The sequence below is a fragment of the Nipponia nippon genome, unplaced genomic scaffold (assembly GCF_047370975.1).
Source record: "Nipponia nippon isolate SJK-2023a ecotype South Korea unplaced genomic scaffold, ASM4737097v1 scaffold_9, whole genome shotgun sequence".
In the NCBI taxonomy this organism is placed as follows: Eukaryota; Metazoa; Chordata; class Aves; order Pelecaniformes; family Threskiornithidae; genus Nipponia; species Nipponia nippon.
This window is the reverse complement of record NW_028262413.1, coordinates 38682562-38708502: the sequence shown is the minus strand read 5'-3', so window position 1 is coordinate 38708502 and position 25941 is coordinate 38682562. Positions and strand designations below refer to the sequence as shown.

The 25941-nt window shown below is 39.5% G+C and overlaps 1 protein-coding gene across 1 annotated transcript in view; it reads right to left on the bottom strand.

Moving 5' to 3' along the window:
• SH3GL3 (SH3 domain containing GRB2 like 3, endophilin A3) overlaps nucleotides 1-25941 on the bottom strand; it is a 57262-nt gene that overhangs the window by 6504 nt on the left and 24817 nt on the right. The window contains exons 2-8 of the mRNA XM_087743285.1: nucleotides 11630-11698; nucleotides 10262-10334; nucleotides 8666-8809; nucleotides 6912-7045; nucleotides 5361-5519; nucleotides 2436-2539; nucleotides 1078-1205 (exon numbers count right to left, since the gene is read on the bottom strand). Of these exons, the coding sequence (XP_087599411.1) occupies nucleotides 1078-1205; nucleotides 2436-2539; nucleotides 5361-5519; nucleotides 6912-7045; nucleotides 8666-8809; nucleotides 10262-10334; nucleotides 11630-11698 (811 nt within the window). The remainder of the gene's footprint in view (nucleotides 1-1077; nucleotides 1206-2435; nucleotides 2540-5360; nucleotides 5520-6911; nucleotides 7046-8665; nucleotides 8810-10261; nucleotides 10335-11629; nucleotides 11699-25941) is intronic.

Genomic DNA, 25941 nt, shown 5'->3' with positions numbered 1-25941 from the left:
GCAAGAAAATTAAAGAGACATTAGAAGGAGCATGAAGTTACAGCTTCAAGCTTTATTCTTTTACCTTTAGTTCTCTCATTCCTCTCCCAACAACCTTTAAAAAGGAACAAGACTGAAGGGAAAAAGGAAATTGGAGAGTGAGGGGAAAAAAAATAAAAAGAAAAAAGCTTCAGAAAAAGATCCTAGATACCATGCCAAGCAAAGAAGGGAACCTTTGGCTCACTGTTTCCCCTCTATTTTCCTTACAAATAATGTTTATGGAAAAATCTGGCTTTTTCATTGTCTTTTCTTTGCATATTGTTGTCTTTTGTGTGGGGTTTTGTATTTATTTATTTATTTTTATCGGTCTTCTCTCATCACCACTGTAGCCATTAAGGAGATAGGGCAAAATGATTTTATTCATGAGATGAGGAAAAGCTATTTCAATGAGTAGTGTAACCTGACTAATTATTATCATTCACACAACTTCCAAGGGCTTTCAACAGTTGATTTTTTTTTTTGTGGAATCAGGGCCTAATCAAAGGAAGCGATCCTACTCCCACATCAATAGGTACCTAAGTACTTCAGCTGATAAATGCACACGCTTTGGTGCATACTTTAGGGGACAGTAAAAGATGTTCATAAAATCAGTAAGAGTGGGAGTCATCTCTCTGAATTTTACATGGCTAATAGTTAAGATCCTGTACTGATCATTTATGGTCTCAGACTGTGGAGAGAAATTAGCATCTGGAGATATTCCAGTCAGTCATCTAACACACCCACCTTAGGCATCTGTCTTTACAAGAAATGAACTGTTTTCTGCAAGTGCCTCTCCCTCTCTCTCCTCCCACCCTCAGTGGCAATACAGAGAACCTAAAAGACCAAGCAGAATGCCACACCTAAATTTCAGATGGGTGAGAGACTATTGAGAGGAACCCTGCTTCACAATTCCATTTCCAAATCTGGGAAACAAACTGGAGTCAGATGCATGGATACTGATGCTTCATGGATCCATAGTTCTCATAGTACAAGGAATACCTCACGCAACAATCTGGCAAAACGTCTATCGACATGTTAATTCTGAGGCCATAGACTTACCTGATGATTTTATGGAAGAACTATAGGCAATCCCATTGTGCTGCTGATTATCACCAATTTCCAGAGTTGTAGTTATTACAGGCTTTGGCTTAAATTCACGTTTAGGCCGACTGGATGCTACATTTATTCTGGAACACAGAGAAGAGTGGCAAGAGATTTACTTGAAGGAAGAAATACTTACGGAGCTTCCACTCAGGTTCAGTGCTTTGGTGTTTGAAAGATGGGGAAAAAAACCCCTTCTGCTGGTTTTGGTTTTATGCTTTTTTGGGGGGAGGGTAGGGGGGTAGGGAGGACAGGTTTATTCACTAAAAGCTGCTCATTTCTCATGCAGTATTTGAATTTCAGCAGGTCCCTATTTTATTTAATGCTTTGGTCCTGCTGACAGAGGCATAAAGCTTAACAGCTTTATGAGAAATGCTGAGCATCCACAGCTGCCACCGAGTTCAGTAGAAGTTCCAGGAACAAGCTCTCTGGAAAGCTCAACCACAAATGACATATGCAGAAACCCAGCCAGGACAGAGGCCCAGAGACTGCATCTCACACATTGCCTTTTTATTGGAGAATGCAAAGCAACCATTTGGTCAGCACAACTGTCTCAGTACCTCTCCCTGTACCCGCACGTGGCCCAGCTGAGACCTCCTCGTCTCACTGGCCCCTCCAGCTGGGATGGTGCCAGGTGTCTACAGACACAGCTACCCCTATGCTAATACCCACAGCCACCACGTCCACCCTGATCTCGGGAAAGCCCCAAACAGTTACCCTGACTCTGTGACCATAACGTTAGCCTACACTACGGTGACACTCAAGCCGTTCAGGTCTCCTGTTCTCTGCTGGTTCTGAGTGACGTATAACAAATTAATGACAGCAGCATTTTTTTTCTTCTGTTAGGATGACACAAAGTATCTGGGCCTTTCATAAGTGCATCACACCACAGCTGTGTTCCTAGTCAGCTGGCTATTTCCTTACTCTGCTGCAGAGTTTTGTTACATCCCTTAATCTCAATGAAAATAGGCCAATTTCTCAGCAAAGTCTCCAAAACACAACTCAAAGCATGCAAGTCTAAATAAACCTACAAACAAATGGAGGCTGTCCTGATTGACCTCCACAGATGTGAGTGAGAGATTCTGCACACACTCAAAGCTTTCTGGGCAGATTCTGCATTACGTTAAAGGCTCACAGCACAGCAAGAAGTTGCCAGGTGGCAACAGTTTAAAGCAATGAAGTCCAGTAAGGCACTGAGCACAGCAAATGTGCATCTGTGAGATGGTGCTACAAGATCTGTTGCTTCAGTGACTTTTCACATTCATGAACCTCAGCTACAAAAGAGGTTCAAAATTTTCTGATGGGTTCAGTCTTACCGGTTTTGCAGCTTGCTCTGCAGGTCCTCCAAAATTTCTGTGGATTGTTTATGGTAATCTAGTGCTGCTTCTACAAACACAGCCAACTGGCTAACTTGTTCTACCTGAAACATAGAGAGGAAAATAGTTGAAAGGAGCCTGCAGTAATTCAGCTGAAGGATAAACAAACAGATCATTCAAAACAGACCTGGTATCTCAAGAGACCATGATACCTTATGGAGGCTATTGAAAAAGAGCATACGTGATTCTATCAAAGAAATTGCCAGTTGGAAACTGAATAAAACTGAGGTGTAACTTCTAGTTCACTAACTCAGGGCTGGGTCCTTGAGTCATTTCCTTTCACAATGTGCAAATCCCTTCTGCTTTCAACTTCCAAGCCAGCTGTCCATCAACACCCAAGCCTGAAACAGTTAAAACAACATGACCCCTTAGCAGGTGAAAGCAGTGCTTTTCTTATCAGCAATGTTGGAAGAATCACACTGTGATAGCTCTTATGACTCAGACCCGTTAGTGTTTATTAGCAATGTTTACAAACTGCAGTTCTGAAATGATCTGGACTTACCTCACTAGGTGGCAGCATTTATAAACCAATAAATGAAACATGATTTATCTACTTGGATCTAAAAAGTATCAGCCAATCACTCAAAAATATGAATGCTAAGGAAAGGGAGAATGTGAAGGAGAAAGAATATATTTTTATTCATGAGGTAACAAATAATCTCATTCCCCTAATACAAACCGAAAAGTTCGAGCTGTACTGGGAATGGAGCAGTAACAGATGTTTATTTGTCCTCTTCCTTTAAGACAGCATTAAGAGGACAGACCCCAAGAAGTCTGACTTTTTTCCATTCCATCATGATGTCTTCAGACACTGGATCACAAGAAGGTATCCGAGTAAACCTTCTGCGAATGTTTTATGGACCCATGGCAATTTCATGCTATACTTTGTCTGCTTTTACTCAGTTAAAAAGATTATTAGAAATTCTGCTGGGACTCCAACAGAGCCAAACATTGTCACATAGCATACAAAATGCAATGCACAGAACCAAACCAACAGCTGGTCCAATTCCATCACAGTCAAAAGAGAGTAATGTAAACCAGCTGAGGACGATGCACAAAGTGCCTGGGGTTTGCATGGAGTGGTCAGAGAAAATGGATAGACAAGGACTGTCCAAACAAGATGCCTAAGAGCCAGGAGGGATATGGAATTGTGGATTAGGAGAAGATAGAGAGACTGGGAAAGAGCCAGAGAAACTTGAGGGACTAAAAGCCACTTAGCAAGAGGAGCCTGGGACTGGCTGAGTGGGAAAGGCAGGAAGATGGATCTGATAAGAAGTGCATACAACGGTGTCTATGTGGGAGGTCTGGAACTAGCTGTGCAAAAAACAGAGAGAGATGTGGATCAGGACTGAGTCTGGGAAAGGCACCTGGCAAGATGGCTGGGAACCAGAGCTCAGAAAGCAGAGACTGCAGGGCAAGGAGACCAAGAAAGGGAGACATTTGGGGAACTGGAAAGGATGGGAAGGAAGCGATTGCAGTCAAGATCTCAGCAAACCCAGCAAGACAGTCTGGGGTGAGATGACAAGGCTGTAATGAGAAGTTTGAGGAGGACAGACAGACTGGGTCAGGATGGAAAATGGAAGGGAGGGAGCACAGAGTTTTCTTTAAACAGAAACAATAGAAAGCCGATACGGAAAAAAACTCAAAGGGATATCCAGTTCATCCCCTCCCAAAGGCAGAATTAATTACACCAGAGAGTATAACTCATCAGTTCTCTAGTGGCTCAGCTAAATCATTTTAATCCATACACTTTTATCCTCAGTTTGGTGCTTTGACTAATGATAAACACCATCTGAAACATTTCTCAGCTGCTTATGCAAGGCAGAATTATAAAACACATACACTGCAACCAGGCAATTGGTAGAGCCTAGAGCGGAACAGTGGGTTGAAATTGTTGATAGAGGATGTTACATTTTTTGGTGCCTTCATATAACTTGCACTGGTAAACCAGCAAGAGGCTCACTGACTTGTACACTGCTGTAACAAAGGAGTCCCATTCACAAACAGTTTAGGAGCTACAGGCTAGTTTATAACGGGCCATTACATGGGTGTGCATAGAGGGAGAAGTTGCTTGCCGTTAAATATTCCCACTTAACAGCTCCTCCTTGTTGCAGTTTGCTCACAGAAGACAGCACACTTCTTCCTTTCTAAGTGTGTTTTCTGTGACGCTGCATCTACAGGAGAAATGAAAGCTTTGGAATAGGCCCAAATAGGTCCACTTCTCTTTTCGTACAATTCCATGATTACATGGGAGAAAGCACATCCTGCTATTCCTCTGTATATGGACAAAAGAGAGGATTATTCTGAATGACCACAGCTGCTCCTTATTTAGACATAATTTCATGATGGACTTTGAGCCAAAGTCCAGGTACCTGAGCCCAAGCCACGAACTCTATGGAGTAATTTTCAGAGCCAAATAGTAATAATAATGATTTTCAGAGGTAAAATCATCCGAAGATTTCAAATCAGAAGCAAAGTTTTGACTACGAGTGAGCACAGGGTGCATACCCTTGCTCATAGTTTCAGCAGCCGGTCTGTGACTATCTCCCAACCTTCCCCCTCCCACCGATCAAACTGCATTCTACTCTCAGATAGTTCATTGCTCATAGATTATAAAACTACTTAAGACCTCTGTGACAATTTTGTCTGAGCCACTGTATCTCCAGAAGAAATTCCTGAATTCTTGAGTTCTCCCATTTACTGCTGTGCGTTACGTTCCTCTCACAGGAGATTAAAAGAGGAAAGAGGCACACTTTCTGCTTTCAGACCTTACCTCCTATGAAGGATAGGACAGGCTTTATCCAGTCCCACACACATTGCCCTCCTGGATGTACTGCAACAAACAAAAATGCAGGACAGACTTACATCATTTTCTAAGAAATTGAACATGCTTCTTTCAGCCAGTTCCTTTGACTCTTCAAATTTTTCTACTGCTTGTTTAACTTCTTCATCTGGTATCTTTCCAAGACGCTTCTTTTTATAATCGTAATCCAAACGGCGTCCTTCTAGTTTCTTCAAATGATGCTAAATAAGACAGAACATTTATGAGGAGGTCCAAACAATTGTGATTTAAGGAAATTTCAGTTACGGATGCAAATATAGAGATATGCAGAATTGAAGAAACACAAGGCTCAGAGATTATCCAGTCCATCCCTTTGATCTATGGCAGCATCGGGTAAGTCTAGGACTGTATACATGAATGAAATTTTAAACTGTATAGAGTTTAAATAAACAGCCATTTGTTAACACTTGGGGAACTGGTTACCTTGATTTGCTAAATCAAGGCATCCAACTCATGGACTTCACTAAACGTGCAACACTTCAGATTGTCTAAATGAGAAGCAGGATCCAGTCTAAATACGTGTGTGTCCCCATGTTCTGTTTAATTCAGTTTTACCTCTTGAATTATTTTCAATACGACAGCTAAAAGTTAAAGGGTTATTTTCCCTTCTCATTCCATAAGCAGTGCTCCAACAAATCTTGTATTCTTGCTTGCTTTGTTAGGTGTCAACTTGACACTTCTATCTAAATACACAAGCTTTTCTGTTGCCAAAAATCATGGGACTGGCAGACGTACAGAATGGACTCAAAGTGACAGTACAAAATGCTCATTAAAGCTAACGTCAAACAATTTCTTTTCATCAGTTCAGAAGAACTACAACTGAAAACAGTTATGTATCATAGGAGAGAGCTACAGACATCAAGACATTATTACTATCTTTTTGCTACGCTTTCCACATCCATTTATGTGTAAACAAATAAAATAACTTTAATTTCTGCATTTCATCAGGGTTTTAACTTGCTTATTACCCAAGTCTATTGAAATCAACAGGCTCAGACAGAGACTGCCTGGCTTTCTTGGAATTGTCACATTGAAAACAAAAGCACTGAAAAACTTAACTCTAAAGGTTAAAATGCGTTCCTCAGCTTCCTATATTTTTCGTATAGTGGCATATGGCACTTCAACATTTTATGGCACTTTTCAGATCATTCTGTGATCGCCCTGAATAGCCTTTTTCAACAGTTATATTCATCCTCCATCATAAACAGCTTTAGGCTGACAGAGATGGCAAGATATCATAATCAGTCGCAGTAAATCACAGCCCACTCACATGTTCCTAAGAATTAATAAAAATATTGGTTAAAATAAAATAGCAGAAAAATAAAGATTATAGTTTTCTTCACTATCCTTCTTGTACTGAATGTACGAGCAATACAGCAAATTGAGTAACTTAGACAAGTGAGAAATAGCCAGGCATTGATTTTAAGCAGATTTCATCACTGTTTTGCTGGAGAGACAAACTTAAATGCAGTGAAATTTATTTACCTTATTGCTTTCAAGAAAAATATCTCAGGGAACTAGAATTTGATTGACTCTGATTATTGATAAAGGAAGCTTTACTCTGGAGAACTTACCCCAATCTCTTTTAAATCTTTGTCCTGCAGTAACTGTAGAGGATCAATAAAATTTTGTTTGACATTAATATCAAGCGAGTCCTTCACCTCTGCCATTTGCTTCATGCTCTCACCAGCATCCAGTAGTGCAAGGCCTATGGTAAAGAACAGGCTCCTTATATCTCAATATACATAAACCCAGAAAATTTGTCTTATGAAAACAGCTATTTCAAATAGGTATCTTTATATCTGCTGCAGAGGCAGATACTCCTTGAAGAGTAAAAAAATAATGCAAGCTATGCACTTGCTTGTCCCCTACAGAAAACTAGAACTGGAAATTTTTTCTTCTGAAGTATACTTCGTTTTTTCCCTGATACCCCAGGAAAAAAAAAAAAATTAAAAAAAATTACTGCATGTAATGTACTGTATTTGCATAGGTTACAAACCACCTCCACTTTGAGAACTGCAAACCAAACTGATTAATTTGTACAACTTTAGTGATATTATTGAATACACAAAAAGCGAGTAACTTTTTAATCACAAAATCATGTTTTACAGCTTCCTCACATACAGCGTGCTTTTTTTTTTTTCCAAACCTCCTTTTGGTCAAAATTGTTGCTGCTTCTTTAAAACCACCTGTTTAACATAGCTGTATACTTTATTAAGCATGTATCTATCAGCAGGCAGAACAGTGTTTGAATGTCCTTTCCCCTTTCCTAGTTTTATTTAGTATCCTTGTTGCTTTTGCAAAAACACAAATACATCCAGCTCACAGATGAGTTGCGCCACTTCACTCTTCATAAGGAGAATAAATGAGTCTTCGGCTATGAGCAGCATCTTTCTCTATGCAGCACCTACTTGGGCTCAAGTGCGAGATCCCTACGCCTACATAGCTGTTACTATTTCAGGACAACCACGGTGCATAAAATTGCAGATATTAGCAACAGTACATAACAAACCCAGCCAGTTGCGTATTGGCTTCTGCACACAGTCCCAGCCCATACCACTCTCTCCTAGCTCTAGTCCCCTCTCTTTCCCCAAACCAGGATTCTCCTTTTCTCAGGTATTTCTCCTTGGTTCTCTCTTCATCCCGGCCATATCTAAACCCACCCACCGAGTAGCTCTGTGACAATGCTTCCAATTCATTCCAGTCAAGCCCACACACCATGCATGCTCAGCAAGCAAGGCCTCTATCAAGATTTTGGCTGTGAAATACCAGGATATTTTGAGAGGAAATAGGTAAGTTTTGATTTACCAAAGAATTGTAGCATGGCCAAGCTAGAGTTCATTTTCATGAAAATGAAAAAATGCATATTTAAGATGCACTGCTCCAAAGCACAGAAATAACAGATCATTAAAAAAAAAAAATATATCCACCCAAAGTTACTGTTTATTTGTTTCCCATGAGAATTTTTCCCCTTAGTTTACTTCTCAAATATAGGGTAACCGTTTTTATTTAAAGGTTAAAAGAAATACAGTGCATATAAGAAGCACCCTAAATTATTTAGGGTTGGCAACTTAGAAACTAAAATGGTTATGGTAATAATATGAATCATCAGACAGCATCAGTAATAGCGTTATCAAATCTACCTGCAATAGAGGTGGACAAATATGCAGAAGCATCATGTTTTGTTAATTATATCATCCACCCCCTGATCACTGTACTTTACTGTCCCTCTTACCTGCAGCAGCTGTTTGCATAGGTTATGTCACTGAGTCATATTCTGCAAAGAACTTTATGCTGAAATATTCACAGAGGAGATACACAAACTCACCAAACATAGAATCATCGCCAAGCTCTCTGCCATACCGTATCATGCAGTCTCCTAGGAGTCCCTCTGTCTGGGGATAGCCTGTGGTTTTAACTTGTCCTCTGATCTTTGACATAGTGTTCAGCATTCCCAGCTTGGCTCTGTATGCTAAAAAGAACATAAAAAAAAATAACAAAAGTTATAAAAACACTTTAAAAACTAATACATTTAAAGCAATAAACCATTTAACAAGCAATGTCACGAAGCAAGTCACTACGCCGGTCTGTAGATTCTTGGTTTTTTTGTCAGTACTTCGCCGTCAAAAGTTGAAATAAGATTCCATTCAACAATATGGTTCATATCAAACTGTTTTTTATTCCCAACTGAATGAGCATCATTTCTCCAGGCAGATATATAGCGCTTGTCACCTTCTGTCAATATTCACCAATACTCACATTCCTTTGTATATTCCTGCTTGAAAGCAAACACAGAACAGATACAAGCACAGCCAAAGCCAATTTCGTGCTCGCTCTCTCTTGCTTGTGAGAACTTTGCAGAACTTCCCCCCGCCCCCTTTTTTTTTGGTTCCAGTAATCAAGACAGTAGAAATTTATTCTGCAGAATAGCCTGCTACATAAAAATTAATTTGTTGTTAGCCTGCACATACCATGACAAAAACATGCGTTTATTCTTGGACAGTTTTTCCAATCTACTCCTTACTATTATCACTCAACAGCTTCTTCAACGCAGTAACAGCCACAGGCAAGGCATTCCTGAGGAATGTGGACTGCAGTGACAAGCTTCATCTTGAACATCCCAGCTGGGCCTTGGTAAAGAACAGAATCCTACTATCCTTATGTAGACATAACCCATTAAACTTCTTCAGGGATATGCATCTCATAAGGCACCCACAAGAGACGGCTATCTCTGAAGTCACTGGCGTAGCCGATTAAACAGGGAATCAGTCAGATAGTTCTCAAAAAATGAAGGTTCTTCCAACAGCCGGTTTGGATGGTGAATCAAGGTCATAACAGATAAACTTTGTGACTGACTGCAAATGTAAACGTGTCTTCTTTCTTGTTTCTTAAAGCAACATTTGAAAAACCTCTATTAACTGACGATCCAAAATCTACTGAGACCTAGCAGTGTCCAGAAAATGCACAACCTCATTCAAATACTGGGTAAGCCCTCTTCCCCGTGGCTACATAACCACCAGTGCCTCTGATGGCAGCAGCATCTGAGTTAAATTCAATGGCTTTTTATATCACTGCTAAAAAACACGTTGGTGTTCCCTTCACTGTATCTCACTCCAGGAAACCCAGCACAAATATGAACACACGTGCTGTACCACAGGACCAAGCTGTCCAAGACATGTCATGCATCCACAGCCTACACATGCCCAGTAAACCAGATGCACTGTGTGCTGCAAGTTGAACGCATCCCAGATCAGACTTATCGCACATAAACTTTACAGTTGTTCATTGCACACACAGGTAAAGTTCTCTAGGACACCCATAAGCCTCACAATGATGACCTAATTAGTTTTTATTTACCTAGGATGAATTTCCAAATAAGAAGATAATGTTCAGAAAAATCCAACACCTATTGTTCCTATCCTACCTGGATTTGGCTGAAGATACTCTGTGGATTTGGATAGAAGCTCTGCTACAGCTTTATTAGTAACATCAATTTTCTGAAAGAGAAAAGTAACGCAATTGGCAAAAAGCAAATCAATTACTTGAAAGTTTATCATTTTATTAGACATAATATACGATTCAAGCTGATTATGAAATTTTATTTCAAATAAAGCAAATATTGTAGCCTAAAATAAATAGCCACGTCATAGTTATGACAGGATTTTACCAAAAACATTGGCAGGTAGTACTGGGAAGGAGAGAAGGTTTATACTAAAATGTGGGCTTGCCTTTCCACCCATCAGTCTTGATGACTACTTACACATTCTAGACTACAATTTTCCAGCCAGCCCAGCAGTTGTTACTAAGACTGCTTTTCTCCACAGGTGAAAAAGACTGAACATATCCCTCACAATCTTGGGGTCAGGGCCATTTAAAGCAGTAGTTTGCACTGTCTTCCCATTTAATAGTTTCTAAAATGCTATAAAAATCATTTATTTTCCCTTTTCTTCCCTTAGGGCCTGCAAATTATTTTTCCTCTTATAATACAGAGAAAGGAAATAATTATTCTGTAGCCAAAGAAACTGAAACCTAGAAACCTGTTTAGATCATAAATTCAAAAGTGCACATTGAAGAAAAAAAAAAAAACACCAAAAAAACCCCACAACTCATGCAAGACTTTTTCCTCAATCTGCTAACAATAAAAGCTGTGACCTAGGTCTACTATGAACATTAAAAAAATACACAGAAAGACAAGGGTAATAAAAAAAAAAAAGCACAAAAAAGCTGAAAAAGCAGAAACTGGCAGTAACATTGTTTAATTTGCAATGCAACAGCTAATAAGTGGATAGCAAACATCTCTATTTCCACAACAATTCATGTACATTTCTGAACATGGATTTAAACTAAGAAATATAATTCTGTATGAAGAGAAATTTTGACCCTAGTAGTTAGATTTTTATCGTGAATAATATCAGATGGGAAGGCTTCGTGACATTTACAAAGGCTCACTAAATACTGGAGACTCCTCTCTCTCATGCCCCACAGAGAGGAGAAGGGCCCCTCCTGACGCTCTACACCTTTCTTGGAAGAGCTTCACTTCACCATCGAGACACATCAGTGGAACCTGCTTCCTCTGCTCAGCCAGCCTTTGTGGATGCCCCTTCTCCTTTGGCTGAGCTGGAAAGGCTCAAGGATAAATTTGCATTTATCCTTACGTAATTCTGTTTGGAAGCACATGGGGGGGTGGTTCCCCCCTGTGTAAATCTAGAATACCATTCTATCACTTGAAACATGAAACATTTTTGATTCTGCAATAGCTTAATATTGAAAAACATAATGTTGCTTTCCTTACCCTTTCCATCTCTTGAAATTCTTCATCTAACTTTGTTCCTTCAGCTCCACTTATTTTTTCACTGAACAACTGTAAAAAGACAAATTTAACAAAAAAAATTGCATGATTATTTAATTACAGAATAAATATCTACAAGAGTCAGAGGAATTCACTTCAGATTAGAAAACATGCAGCAACCATTTGAGGCAACTGTGCAAGAGAAGAGTAACCTTAGTCTTGGAAGCGAAGCGCTCATTTCAAGAGAGACAAAAATACCTGATATGAATTTACATCAGGCAAACAAAAACCAATTTCTCACGCTTAAACGTTTAGTACCCTAAAGGCACGCCTACACTGCAGGCTTCAGGCATAGGGACCAGAGCCTGACTGCAGGGAAACCCAGAGTAACCCTTTCAAGGACGTCTTTCCAGCTTCTGAGTACTACTTCTGAGCACCTTCTGGTCCTGTACGCCATTAGGCTGAGGGATGCAACTCCCACTCCTGCTGCTGGGAGTTGTGTGCAGTTCTGTGGACGGAACAGACTCGTGAAAAATGCTGCGCTGTGACCCACCTGTATGACTGAGCATCTTCATGCTACTGAAAACAAAAATGCCACGCATTCTTCAAAAAAGCAAAGTGCCAGTTTTAAATACAGGATTTCAGTAAATCTTAAGATGGCTGAAACATTATCCAACTTCTGGGCAAAAACTCCAGGCTGTCAGACCCGAGTTTGGTCCTCACTGAGTCCTGGCTAGTTCTGCACTCGAGCAGAACTCAGCTATCTGCTTCTTGCAGTGCATGGTACCTGCACTGCAACAGCATGATAAGAGAGCCAGATCCTCACCCAGTGTGAAACAGCCTTTGAGAGCATCACTCCACTACAAGAGAAGTGGTTTAACACATATTCAACAAATATTGAACATAAAGTCCTAGAATAATTCCTGCAAAAATGCTACACGTCTCTGTTTTAATTGACTTTTATCACTGAATCTTGTAACAGCGTAATGTAAAATCCAGGCTTAGCTCACTGACTGCTAGTGTTCCCCAAACCTGCCCCCAATAAAGCGTTTTGTTTGTCCTCAGCACCTTCTAAACGGCAATTCATCTCACTGAAAGGGCCTTGGAGACTTGCATAATCTGAAAATGGGTCACGGCTCTTTGCAGGGCAATGGTTCCCTCTTCTCAGTCACAGCCTGCACCGCACAGGTGTGGAGGGAGCATGCTGCCTTGCCAAAAAATAGCGATGAGCTGATGAAGCAGAGCTGGGAGCTCCGTGGCAGCTGACCTTGCATCAATATCACTGCTACCACGCAGCCAAAAGAACAGACCTGCTTAAGGGAAAATGTGAGTTCAAAGAGAGCCGCACTGCTAATTATTTCTATTGGCTTTACAGTAGGACTCGCAATCTTTATGCTTAACGTGCCAAGCAGCCCACAAACTTGTCAAGATTATTTCTCTTCCTGACAGAACAAGCACAAAAGCAGATAGAACAGAGATGGAGAAGCCCAAGTACCAGTGAGTTCCTGTGGGTCATCACCTTGCTGCTGTAAGACATCACACAGAGCAGCAACCTGAGGCCACGTATGGAGGGCGACGCTGCTCAGGTCTCTGCAAGTGCCTCTGAGGAGTCCTTCAGCACAGACGGAGAAAGGTGCATGAAAAGGCTACCTGAAAGCAGCCTATCAGAAATTGTACAGCTTCTTTACACCGGCAGTTTCTGTCTCCTTTCTGCACAATGTTAATTCCCAAAATAATCAATGCCATTTTCCACAGCCTCACACATGTTTTCTTTCTCCAGCAGGCAATGAACAGATCTGTGGTTTCCTGAAACCTCTCATGGTGATCCCTTTTCAAAGGCTGAGTGCAGCGGAGGAATTACCCTTCTTGGGCTGAAGTTGCAAAATCCACATTCAGTAGCAACCCATAGCTGTCTCATTATAAATAATCCATTTATATGTTGGCGAAGAATAAATGCAATGAAGTAACATGATTGCTCAACTGTGAAAGCATAATTAATAATAAAGTACTGCACCAAATTACTAAAATAACAAAGTGTCCCACACTTAGAAAGAATAGATCTGAATGTTATAACAAGAAGCACAAGTAGATGAGTAGAAAGTTCACACACTCACAATAATGCCAGAGAGAAAAAAAAAATTCCACTGGCTCATTGAAAGGCTGACAAAGATAGCCTGAAAAATGCAATTTCTCATCAGATATACACTGGAAGTTGGTATGCTTCCAGTAAATGTCTTGGGGCATACACTATTTATCCATTGGCATCCCTTAGCTCTCCCAGGCTTACTGATGGCCATACGTGGTCACACACACCTCCCTCAAATAATAGTCTGAACCTTAGGCTTACTGCGTTGTTGCTGCTTTTGCCAGGACAGCAGCTGCCGATGCAGGCATTGGCACTTGGCTGGCGAGGCTGCACGCTCGGTGCCACAGACGCGCGCCTCAGCACCGGGCTGCAGCCTGCTCGCCCTCCTTGCGCACCCGCTCAAATGCTGCCACCCACGGTTAGTTTTGCTTTCTCTTCTGAAATGTTGTAAAACCCTTTGCTATGTTTTGAATGAATAAAATTTGATGTCATTCACAGAGGGAGAAACTATTTGCAGCAACACTGAGTCACAGATTCATTAAGGTTGGAAATGACCTCGGAGATCATCGAGTCCAACCATTAACCTAACTGCCGGGTCCACCTCTAAACCACTCATTGCAAGGGATCACTGGACTTGCTGAAGCAGCAGGGAGTAAGGAAAGCATCCAAGTCAGATCCAGAAGGTCACAGAACAACGGAGACTTCTATGCACCAACTTTCAGAGAGAGAGAGAGAGAGATTTTACATCTACAACTTGCAGAGAATAATGGAGTCATTTAATTAACAACTTGGATAATGGGATAGAGTACACTCCCTAAGAGTCTGGAAAACAGCAGCTTGGGGGGAGCAGTTGATACACCAGATGGTGGGGCTGCTCCTCATAAATGCCTTGACAGGCTGGAAAAAACAGGCTGACAGGAACTTCCTCAAACACAAATGCAAAGCCCTGCACCTGCAATGGAATATCCCCAGGCAACAGTACAGGCTGGAGGCCAACTGGCTACGAAACAGCTCTGCAGAATAACACCTGTGGTACTGGTGGAAAACAAGTTGAACGTAAGTCAGAAGTGTGCCCTTGAGGTGAAGAAAGCCAACCCCATACTGGGCTTTATTAGCAACATCATAGGCAGCAGGTCCAGGGAAGTGATAATTTCCCTCTGTTTAGCACTTGTGAGACCAGATCTGCACTATGTGTCCAGTTTGGGCTCCCCAGTACAAGACACTGACATCCTGGGGGAGTCTGGTGCAGGGCCACCGATATGAGCAGGGGACTGGAGCACATGGCATACAAACAGGAAGCTGAGTTTGTTCAGCCTTTAGAAGAGGTTAAGTGGGTATCTACCTAGTGGGTGCCTATGGAAAAAATGGAGCCCGAATCTTGTGGAAGGACAAGAAGCAACGGTCACAAGTTGGAAAACAAGAAATTCAGACCTGTTAAAAAGGAAAGAAAAAAGAAGGAAAAAAACACCAAGAGGGTGGTCAAACACTGGAACGGGTTGTCCAGAGAAGCTGTGGAGCTCCCATAGTTGAAGACATTCAAGCCTTGCCTGGACAAGGCCCTGACCAACCTGCTCTAACAGGACCTGCTTCAAGTGGGAGGCTGGAGCAGATGTTCTCTGGAAGGCCCTTCAAACCTACCTGACTCCACTTCTAATTCCGTGCTTACAGCGACATGTGAATGCAACTCCACAGAGCCAGCCACAGGATCTGCAGACATGGTTTCATACAGACACTGAAAACAACCTCACACACACCTACCTTTAGGAGCAAAAGCACTGACCATAAGAAAAAGTTTGTTCACACACTTTCCTGGTTCTATGCAAACATTAATGATACTGCAATTTCTAGCCCAAGGAGACACTTCTTCAATGATATTTATTCTGAGCTCTAATTTCCTTTGAAAAAGGAGATTATCTCGGTGCTCAGAGAGATACCGTAAAGAATGATTTATTGAAGTCTAAGCTGTCTGTGCTCCTGAAGGTAAAAATTGGTATAAAGTTCTAATCATTATATTTTACACCACTACAGCTTATTTCATATTGGTATAATCAGCATGGGCTTTACTACTCTTCCATTTAGGAATACAAAAGCTTTTGTTCTGATCATACTGAATTTAAGAGTTGTAAAACCAGCAGCACCACTTTCCCAATTAAAAGTCACAGGATACCCAATCAATTATTGAAAATGGATGCACCAAGGAGAAAGCTGCTGAGTTTTACTTCTCCGACTATTTGCTGAGCATCATTTACATGCATTATATCAAGCTGCAAAAATCTTTGAACTTAAATAGAAGCATGCCCAACTGTGGGGCTGTGTAATTATGTAGCAATATCTATCAGTTTTTAGAAGTCAGGTAATCAAAGGCGAAACTGCTACCATCACATAAGGCATATACTCCAAGGGAGCTTGGAATTACTTGCACAGGAAGGATCCTTCATCTCCAAATTCGGAAGCTGGGTGCCATGGATTCAGCACCTTTTTACTAGACAGGGCCAAAGCCAGGATCCGGGGCTCTGAAAAACCCAGTTCCCGACATGGGGGCCACCACTACCTTGCTATTCCACTGCCAGGTTGGAAGCTAAAGCCATTCATTAGTCCTATTTCTGGTGGAGCTAATTAGGTTTCCTCTGGATCAAATTTAGATCAAAAGAGAATAGCTGTGAAATGAGAAAGACTTCTTCCTCTTGGGTGTCTGTGCAACTCCCTCCATCACAATTCACATATTAGAGTTAGCATGGAGAAAAGAAAAAGAAAAAAAAAAAAAAAAAGAACAACCAAAAAAACCCCCCAAACCGCTGAATATGAACATGAAAACACTTTCAAATCAGTCATTTTATTATCACCTCTCATTTGTAGCTATACACAATAGCAAACTACCTTTACTATAAAACTTGCATGCTCTATATAATAGAAGACCTTTTTGCCTGAAGAAATATTGCAGTTTGTACACAAACGCTCCCTGCTTGTAACTTCTTCCTAGATCCTACTGTTCTTTTTAACATTGAAAAATTAAATATGATGTTGTAGTATAGTCAATCTAGAAGTCTCTGATGGGCTTATGTGGAATCTTCTAGGAAGACAAATCTGGAAAAAAGCAAATAGGTTTTGAAAGAAACCCCTCCAGATATTGCAATTTCTACTGTTCCAAATGCAAATTGCAATTTTGTTACACAGTCTTAAAAGACTTATTGAGATTTTGTTCTCACACTAGTTCTTTGTTACTTTAATTTCTTTGAAATAATGTAATTTTTCTTTTGATTTGTTCTGTTGTAATGAAGCATGAACACAGCACACAAACTGCCTACAGTTTAAACTAAAAACTATGGCTCACCAATACTCTAAACTAAAAAAGCCTCAAGTTTTATGTAATTTTTCAGTACTTTAAGTATGTTAAGATTTACCCTTCTTATTGCACAGGAATAGTACTTTTCTACATTCTCATATGGATTATAAAAATAAGCTTCAGAAAAATGCTGTCTTTTACTAATGTTTTGTACATCATATCCACTAAATTACAGTACTTTTTCATATTTCACTAAGGAAGGTTACTGAACAGGAGAAGCTGCCAAAAATATCCCAGATCAGCAGAGAGCTGATAAAACTCTCAAAACAATTACCCTATTTTTTTATATATCCACTAGGTATTTTATAATACAAGTCAATAGGATTCTTGCCAGCCAATACTTGCACACATGCTCTGACCTTCTCTTTCACTTGTTTTGCCTTTCTTTTGCAACAGTGATTAACTGGGATTGAACCATCACAGGTTTTTTGTTGTTATTCAGCTACTGCTGAAACAAGTAGAGCTGAAATCATCCTTCACTGGCCAGCAAAACTCTCTTGTACGTAACCAGCCAAGAAATCATCAAATACTATTTAATGACTGAATGAAAGGTACCATATTCTATTAAAGACTTAAGAGCTTTTAATGACTCTTCACCAAGTAACAGCATTTATTTTGTTCTGAAGGAGTATCTGCTGAAATTATCTGTTGAAACTTTAATGGGATGGAAAATTCCTACACTAGTCAAATATGCACACTGTCAAACCCATGAGGCAAAACCTAGTTTTTAGGAAAAATCTTTTAACAAAAAAGCCAAAGCTATAAAAATACTTTAAATTTATTTCCCTCTCTCTAAAAAGGAAGCAAGCAATCAACTGGGAAAACTAATAGATTCATCCCAAAGTTAACACATAGAAAGCCAGGAAATAATCTAACTATATGGCTACATTTCCCAGAGAAACATGTAACCGGGCCAAACTGCACAAATACATTAAGATGTATCTTTAAATACAATGCTTAGCACAAAATACTACATTCCAGTATGGTTAGTGCATAATAGTTATGCTTCTCTTAATAAATCATTAGAACTTCCCGTTCTTGCCCTGCAGCCATGTAATTGTTTCATTTGGTGTTAAATTACTGTGCATGGAGGATTTAATGCAATGTGACAATACTAACAGCTTTCTGAAGAATGTTATTAAAGCCTATCATAAACGATGGGAAGAATAAGGTGGCTGGCAAGATGTCTTCTGGCTAAAGTAGAATTTCCTTGCAGTGTTGAACCTCCTGAGGGGAGAGAGAGAGATTTTCTTTTTTGTCCTTTTCCAGAATGCTCCATCGGATTAGAGAACCAAGACGCCAGCCTGTCTTTCTAGATCAAAAGTAGTTTAACCTCAAGTATCTGTAATTCCCTGTTTAGTGCTTCTAAATTTACTACAATTCTATGTATATTACCTGTTTTTCCTCTTTCCTAAATGCTATATTTCATATAGATTGCTAATCCCCACACTCAAAAAGAAGGTTACTACTAGTTCATGTAGTGCAGACTACCAAGAACTTGAACCTACAACACAGCTTACTTAATGTCTTGCATCTTAGCACATCTTTAATAACATAAAGGAGTACACACTGGCAGAGCCATCTGCACAAGGTTTGCTACTGTGATAGAAAAATATTCTTTAAAAAAAAAATAATATTCTGCTTTATTGACTAGGTGAGCATCCAAAATGAATGGGCAGCTTACAGACACCCCTGTGACTGACATCTAGAGATCTACTGAAGGCCTGAGTGCTCAGAAGAAAAAGAAGTGCCCCACACTGAGAAACTAAACTAAGACGCACATTTTCAAACACAGATCTAAACAAAAGACTAAAGAAACACAGCACTTGGCCCCCGGAACAGCTGCAGAGGATGCTGAAACCAGCCAGGTATGAGAATGGCAGCCTCTTCACGTCTCTCCTCCTGCACCAAGAACATCCCAAGACAGGGCCCAGAGCCACGCAGAGACAAGGATGTCAAAACCACTAAAAGTGGGTAATATATACCTAAAAAGAGATTTTTCTCAGGCTCCTTAAAAAAATACAAAAATGAGGGAAAAAGTGAAATTATAAAAGTGTACCAGTACTTGAAGCTCTTTTAATTATATTGACACAGCTCATGCTATCCTAATGCTTTGGAGAAAATCCAAACCTCTTATTTTAGAGGTTAAGCACTAAACAATGGCAAGAACTCTTTGGTTGCCTCAATACGTTGTGTTTTCAAAGAAAACAAAAATATTCTTGCTCTGATGTACTTGAAAGAAAAAGATTTATTCTGCCCCCCCAAATAAATAAGGGGTCTACTACGAAGTGCATATGTTTCAGGCTTGCAAATACGGAACACTCTGGCTTACCTCCAGCAAATCATTTAAGTTTATACTTCAGTAGGTGCTTAACTGTTTTGCTGGATCAAGACTGGAGCGCTCAGCACCTCGCAGTATCAAGCTCAAAGGGTCATCAGCTTCACATGGAGTATTTTATAACTTTTTCTTCTACTAAACGTTCAGCTAGCAGTAGCACTGATTTCTGCAAAGCACTTGGGGAAACAGTAAAAAAGATTTCCGACAGCAAGAGAGAGAACTGGGTTTTTTTTTTAAATTAATCAAGCAGCTGAATTGGGTCCTACTGCTATTTAATCAAAATTATGGAGTGCAAGAAGCTGCGCCCTAAAAATCAAATACTTGTTATTGCTCTCATGGCTACATGAGTGGCATAAAATATCTCCGAATTCAACAACACTTGTACATGGGTATTTAAGAAAGTGAAGATTTCTCTTTTGCTAACAGTTTATGCATAATTAGAAAATGTAATATAATATTTTGGAATTTATGTGAGATATTAACACTGATTAAAAATTACAATCATATTGCGGATACAAAAATTAAAACAGCATTCTGGCAGTACCTATGGCAGAGAACATTTTTATATAAATGCAGGGAGACAAAGTGTTGCATACAATTGGATGATTCTCTTGTAATTCATTACCCATCACAAACAGCTGAGCCAGAACTCCAGAACACCACATCTCTGGCCATAGGAATTCACACCCTAGTGTTTCACTGAAGATCTCTATTCCTTACTTAAAGTAGAAATATAAAGTATGAACTGTAGGATGTGCCTGTACTTCAAAGACAGCTCATGACTATGCTCACGCTATCTTGAGTAAAGAAAGGGCATGCCCTACACCTAAACTTCCTTTAGGGATTTCTGATGGACCCAACAGCAAATCTTGCCCCAGCAGCCAACAAAATCAAATACCAGAGCGCGCTGTATTTTTTAAAAATACAAAGGATTCTAAACATATGTAGACATGTGTTACATTTAAGGACACACTAAGATAAATTTCATTAAAATATTTCTTCAATATTTTCTACTTTTAAAAATTTCATGCAACTTATAAACAAGTAAAATAAAAACTGAGCCCCATTTCATTTTCAGAGCACAGATTTACGTAGGAAATTCCATTTGCATAACAAAAAAAACCCCAGGCCATCTAAAGGACACCAGGAATCTCAAGGGCCTGTTTCCCAAGAAGCAAAACATACTTTTTCTACCAAGAGATGTCTGAATCACAAAGTTAAAGAAATGCATGAAAGTACTACCAGAGTGTTTATATTCATGAAGAACATTCCTATCTCACTAATATTTGTGAACCCTTTATTTCATTACTTGTAACTTCTCAGACAAACAGGAGCAACAAGATCACAGTAAATTATTTTTAGGAAGACAGATGAACTGAGTTATAAAAGGGTACGCCACACAAAGAGGAATAGAAGAGAAATACGTTTGCAATGTGACTCGCCTGGGAAGTAGGGATCTGAGGGTGTCCCCACATGCGTACTTCCCGCATGGTGATGTTCTGTGGGCTGCTGGTGTAACATTAACTCAGCTTCACACATGTCACTGTTAATGGGTCACGTGCAGATCTACATAAAGCATTATTATTAAGCCTACCTTCTAACATGGAGCAAATATTTCACAGCTGAGCATGACCCAAAGTGTAGAGAGGTCCAGCCAGGCACTCAGCTGAGACCACTACAGTCAACTCCACAGCTGCCAGTATCAACAAGAACGGACCCAGTCCATCAAAACTCTCCATATGCTCATGAAGAAAAAAAAAACCCATTCACATCGTGGAACGTAAGGTCTGCAGCTACCACGCTGAATCAATGAACAGCCACAGCTGTTGAGCTGCAACAGCAGAGTTCTGGCAAAGGTTCAGAAGTGGCAGCTTAGTTTTATTTAGAAAGGAAGCTCAAATAGTGCAAGCCATGTATTCTGGGATCAAGAAAGCCTTTACAAGCGCTGGTACATACAGGAAAATTTGAGCAATGACAGAACTCCCCACTGATGTAGGAGTTTCAGCAAGCAATCTAGACACACCTCACAGAGACAATCCAAGACATGTCTTTCAGCAAAAAAATCTCACCAACTGATCAACTGGAGGTTCTGCTTTCAAGCTAACGGTGTTAAGAGACTCATAACTATGCAGACCAGAATTTCCGCTGATTTCAATTCTTTTACGTACAGTTCTTCTGTACCACTTAGTGTGAGCTCTCCTAGCTTGAATCAATTTCTATGAATAAGGACTGCTGAAGACACCTAGGTACATGTCAAAATGTATTTAGTCAATCTAACAGCCTTTGCTTGGGAAACCACATTGAAGAAAAAGTAAAAGGCAGAGAACCGAAGAACATGCCATGAACGAGGTAACTGGTTGATGAGTGCCGCCTTTCCTTCAAGAAGGACTTACACAATCAAAAAAACATGGGGAAAAAAAAACAAACTATAAGAGTGTGATTAGTTGAACAACCTTTATGATTTTGCGTAGTTTAAACAAACGATACTGCCAGTTGGGAGTATTATCACAACAGGAATTTTTCAAAAGAAAAGAGCATGCCATTTTGATAAAGCTAAAATGCATAAAGCTAAAGTACGTAAAGATCTGCCATACGATGTATATGATGTGGGTGTTTGACCATTTCTGTAAGTTCCTAGCATCCTTGCAATTCTTTCTGCGGACATAATGCTGGGATGCATGAAATTTTTTGATTCCTGTTCTTTCAAGCAGGAAAAAAAAAAAAAAAAAAAAAAGGAAACAGACAAGTATATCAAAGGTCTTGACAGACCTGTAAGATTCTGTGTGTGTGCTTTAGAAACTCAGCATCTCTAAAGTGAGCAGCAAATGATGTAGTAACGCCTTGTGCCCTAATAAAAGATCTACAGCTGATAAGGTAAGACGAAGTGTCTGGCATTAAACAATTAAAGTCATCTGTAAAAACAGGACAATGTGCCAGTCACGGTCCTGCATTTTATGAAAGTCAACAACAACATCTAGTGAAATATTATTTATGACTTATTTTGTTATTTGCTATATCTGTAGGAAAAAAAAAAAATTAAATCTCCTTTCTTTGACAGCAATACTCAGAACTTACCCCATATGATTCCTATGCTCTTTCTAATATATTTCTCATATATGATTTTTTTTTTTTTTACCAGAAATTAGGGTTTGGTTATGTTTTTTACTAATTTAGTAATGGTAACATGAGACATTACATTATAGCTCTGATACTCCTTACAGTTGTTCTGCAGAAAACTAGATGCAAGAAGTCTGTGCCTGAAAGTGAATTCTAAGTAGGGTCAGGAATGCTGGGCACTCGCTGTTACTTGGTCAACCCTCAAAATCCTGTACCCAGCTGATCCAGTCAGCACACAATCAGGCAGCCTTTTGAATTAACGTTATTAACAAAATCCAGCCAAAGTATGTGTAAATATAGACTGTGTAATCTAGACTTACAAAGAAGTCTGTATGTTGAGAAGGGTGCTGTCTCTTCCTCTAAGAAAGCATGCCCTTTTAAAGTTCTTAATGTATTTCAGAATACTTTATCTTCACTATGTAATGGACAGTTTGACTCCTTCTGTGACACTCCAAAGGTCTCGAGTCTCTCATTAAAAGAAAGCCCATGCCACTTGTGCTGCTGATATTGCTTGTTTGCAGGTCTGGATTCCAGACTTTCTGCTCTCAGCAAGAGCTACTTATCAGCCACTGCTGTAGCTTTTGATGCTACAGGAAAAAGGAGGAGCAAGCTGGTACAGACTGAACCGCACATGCAAGCTCCTAACATGCCAGTAATTAGGGAGGGAAACTGGAAGCCTCAATACTTGACTGAATTTGGGTTACAGTGACTTGTCCTTGGCCACACAGTAAACAAGTGGTAACTCTGAAATTAGAATGCCAGAGTCCCCGATCTCCAATCTTTGCCCTGAAGAATGCTGTCTTACATAAAATATTCTATATGTATTTCTGAACAGGCAAAGCAAGTGAAAGGTATGTTTACAGGATACAAATTGTGAGTTCTCAATTACTGCACTATCATTATATTTATTATAAGAATGCAATTCTAGATTTCATCAGAGAGCAAAATTTAAAAAAAATGAGTGTACAGTCTGTGCAAGGAAGATATTTTTATTGTAGACAGTCTGTTGGAAAAGTGAAATGAAGAGTGTTTACACCTGTTTTCCATGTTGAAACTGATATGATTAGATGTTTCAAATTTTGAGTGATAACACTTAAAATCTGCAAAATGATGTTGGTTTCCTGCTGACCTATGCAATCAGATTGTTCTAGTTCCTAAATAACTGCCAACTTACAAAAGAGAAAATACACATAAAAATCTGCATTCAGTCCAAATGTGCAATCATTTGGTTAGCAGACAGTTTAACACTATGCTCAAGATTATATGAGACAGTCCTGACCCCAGTTAGGTATCGAATAAACTCTGTGCTGTCCAGGTGAACACCTTTGTCTTAAAATCAAACTTCAGAAAACATTATATCAAAGCTACCTGAAATTGTACACAAAGCAAGGAACACGTGATCGCTCATTTTACACTAACATAAGTTTAACTGACTCTGCAATTACGGGATTCACTTTTTTTTTTTTTTTAAATAATAGATCCTGGACTAACTGAATAAATTCTGCTAAAACTAAATTTAAAGAAAACAAGGTACTACAACATCCAGTTGCAGTCCTGATTCAGCAGAAGTAGCTTTCCACAGGTGTATTATTAATGAAGTTGAGAGCCTCCATAAGGACCATAAATCACATCACATCACATACAGTTACAATGAAGCAACATTTCAAAATACATCAGTAACCAAAATGTTAAATACTGATTATGCACGTAAATAGAAAAGATTTGGTCTCTTGTGCTGATTGGGAGATTAATGAACAATTAGCAGAAACAAAAGGGCAATATTTTACAAAATATTCCTTAGTTCAGTCACTTTTACACTTTTCTTTTTCAGTCACTTTTAGCTTCCCCCACCCCCCTTTCTTAAATGTAAATCTGTCAGAGCTCAGCAACAAAACCATGCTAAACCGGAATTTGCAAAATTGATGTCTTCGCAATAAATATGACACAAAACAACATCATGCCATTAAACCTGCTGATGTGTCAAAGGATACACTTTTCCACGCAAGCCAGAAGGTACAAGGATTAACAAGTTTTCCCTTTGCGTCACAAATACATCAAGTGAGGGAAAACAAGAATAACACAAAAAATTATAGGAAAGGAAGATACAAGCAAACCAGTATTTGTGAAATAACTCAGTCGCTCAGCAGACTGGATGGAATGCTATTTCCTATTAAATTGAATATGCTTTTGCTTCAAAAGAATAGAATTAATCAACAGCTTTTATATGCACGCACAAATGCGTACAGACACATGCGTACACCTCCCCCCCACCCCAATATCCCCTCAAGAAATCCAAGGGGTATTAGGGACCTGGATGCTTTTGAAAACCCCACCAAGTGCTTATCTAAATCTCTAGGCATGTAAATACTTCTTAAGAGTCTAGCCCAAGAGACTCATCAGAGAAGCACACAGAACTCAACACTGCCAAAATAGGAGCTCTGTTTAATTTCAGATTCTAGTCATAAACAGCTGACTGCAGCTAAACTACTACTACGTTATTATTACTTAATGGCATCTTTTCAAGCAATATTTTGTCCTTGTGTTTCTTCTAGCACAGCATAGCAAAGGCTTCTCTTATTGACATTCATAAATAACATTTGGATAGGTGGTGGGTATTTTCTTCAACAACCTATGCATCCACAGTGTAGAACCACCAGTATGCCTTAGGGCATACAGAGAGCTTAGGACTGTGTATGGTCTACAATTATCACACAGGGAACGCTTCAGAAATTGCCAATATTTAAACTATTGCTTGACTACAGAGCTACCTGTGCATGTCTGGACCCAACACTTACTTGCAAACTACCGTGTATATATAAAGATGCCTAGCACTGTGGCCTAATACCTTTCAAATAGCATTAAGAATTTTGGCAATCAGAAAATAGTTTTCCACAAAAATAAGCTATGTGCTTAAAAATTACACAAAAAGTTGAATACTCTAGAGAGAAGGCAGACTTGCACAACAAAGCTCAGCTCAATGGCTCCTCACCTGGAAGCACTCTGCCAGTGCCAATGCACAGACACACTTCTACAAAGAAACACTGTATGATTATTTGTAAAGCAATGTCAATCTTACCTACCCAAAAGGCACATGTAATAATATTAAATTATAAACACAAGTCTCATTTTCTACAGCATTCTTTTTCTGCCATGGATTCAGTAATTTCTTCTGGGAGTCCCCTACCCGCCTCCTATTGCTACCCCTCAAATCCCAGTCCTTTGTGCTAGTAAAATTAGCTCAAGTTGGCTCTTCTCTCACCTGTATCACTAGTGCCAGAGTTTCAAAAATGAAGTTTTAAAGGAAACCATGGCAGAAATTATTACTTTTGAAAGGGTAGCACATTTAGCTCTCCATAGGAATTTCATTCGAAATCCTCTTGAAACCATTAGCACTTTAAAATTTATGTATTTCATTTGTGAATCTGTGAGAA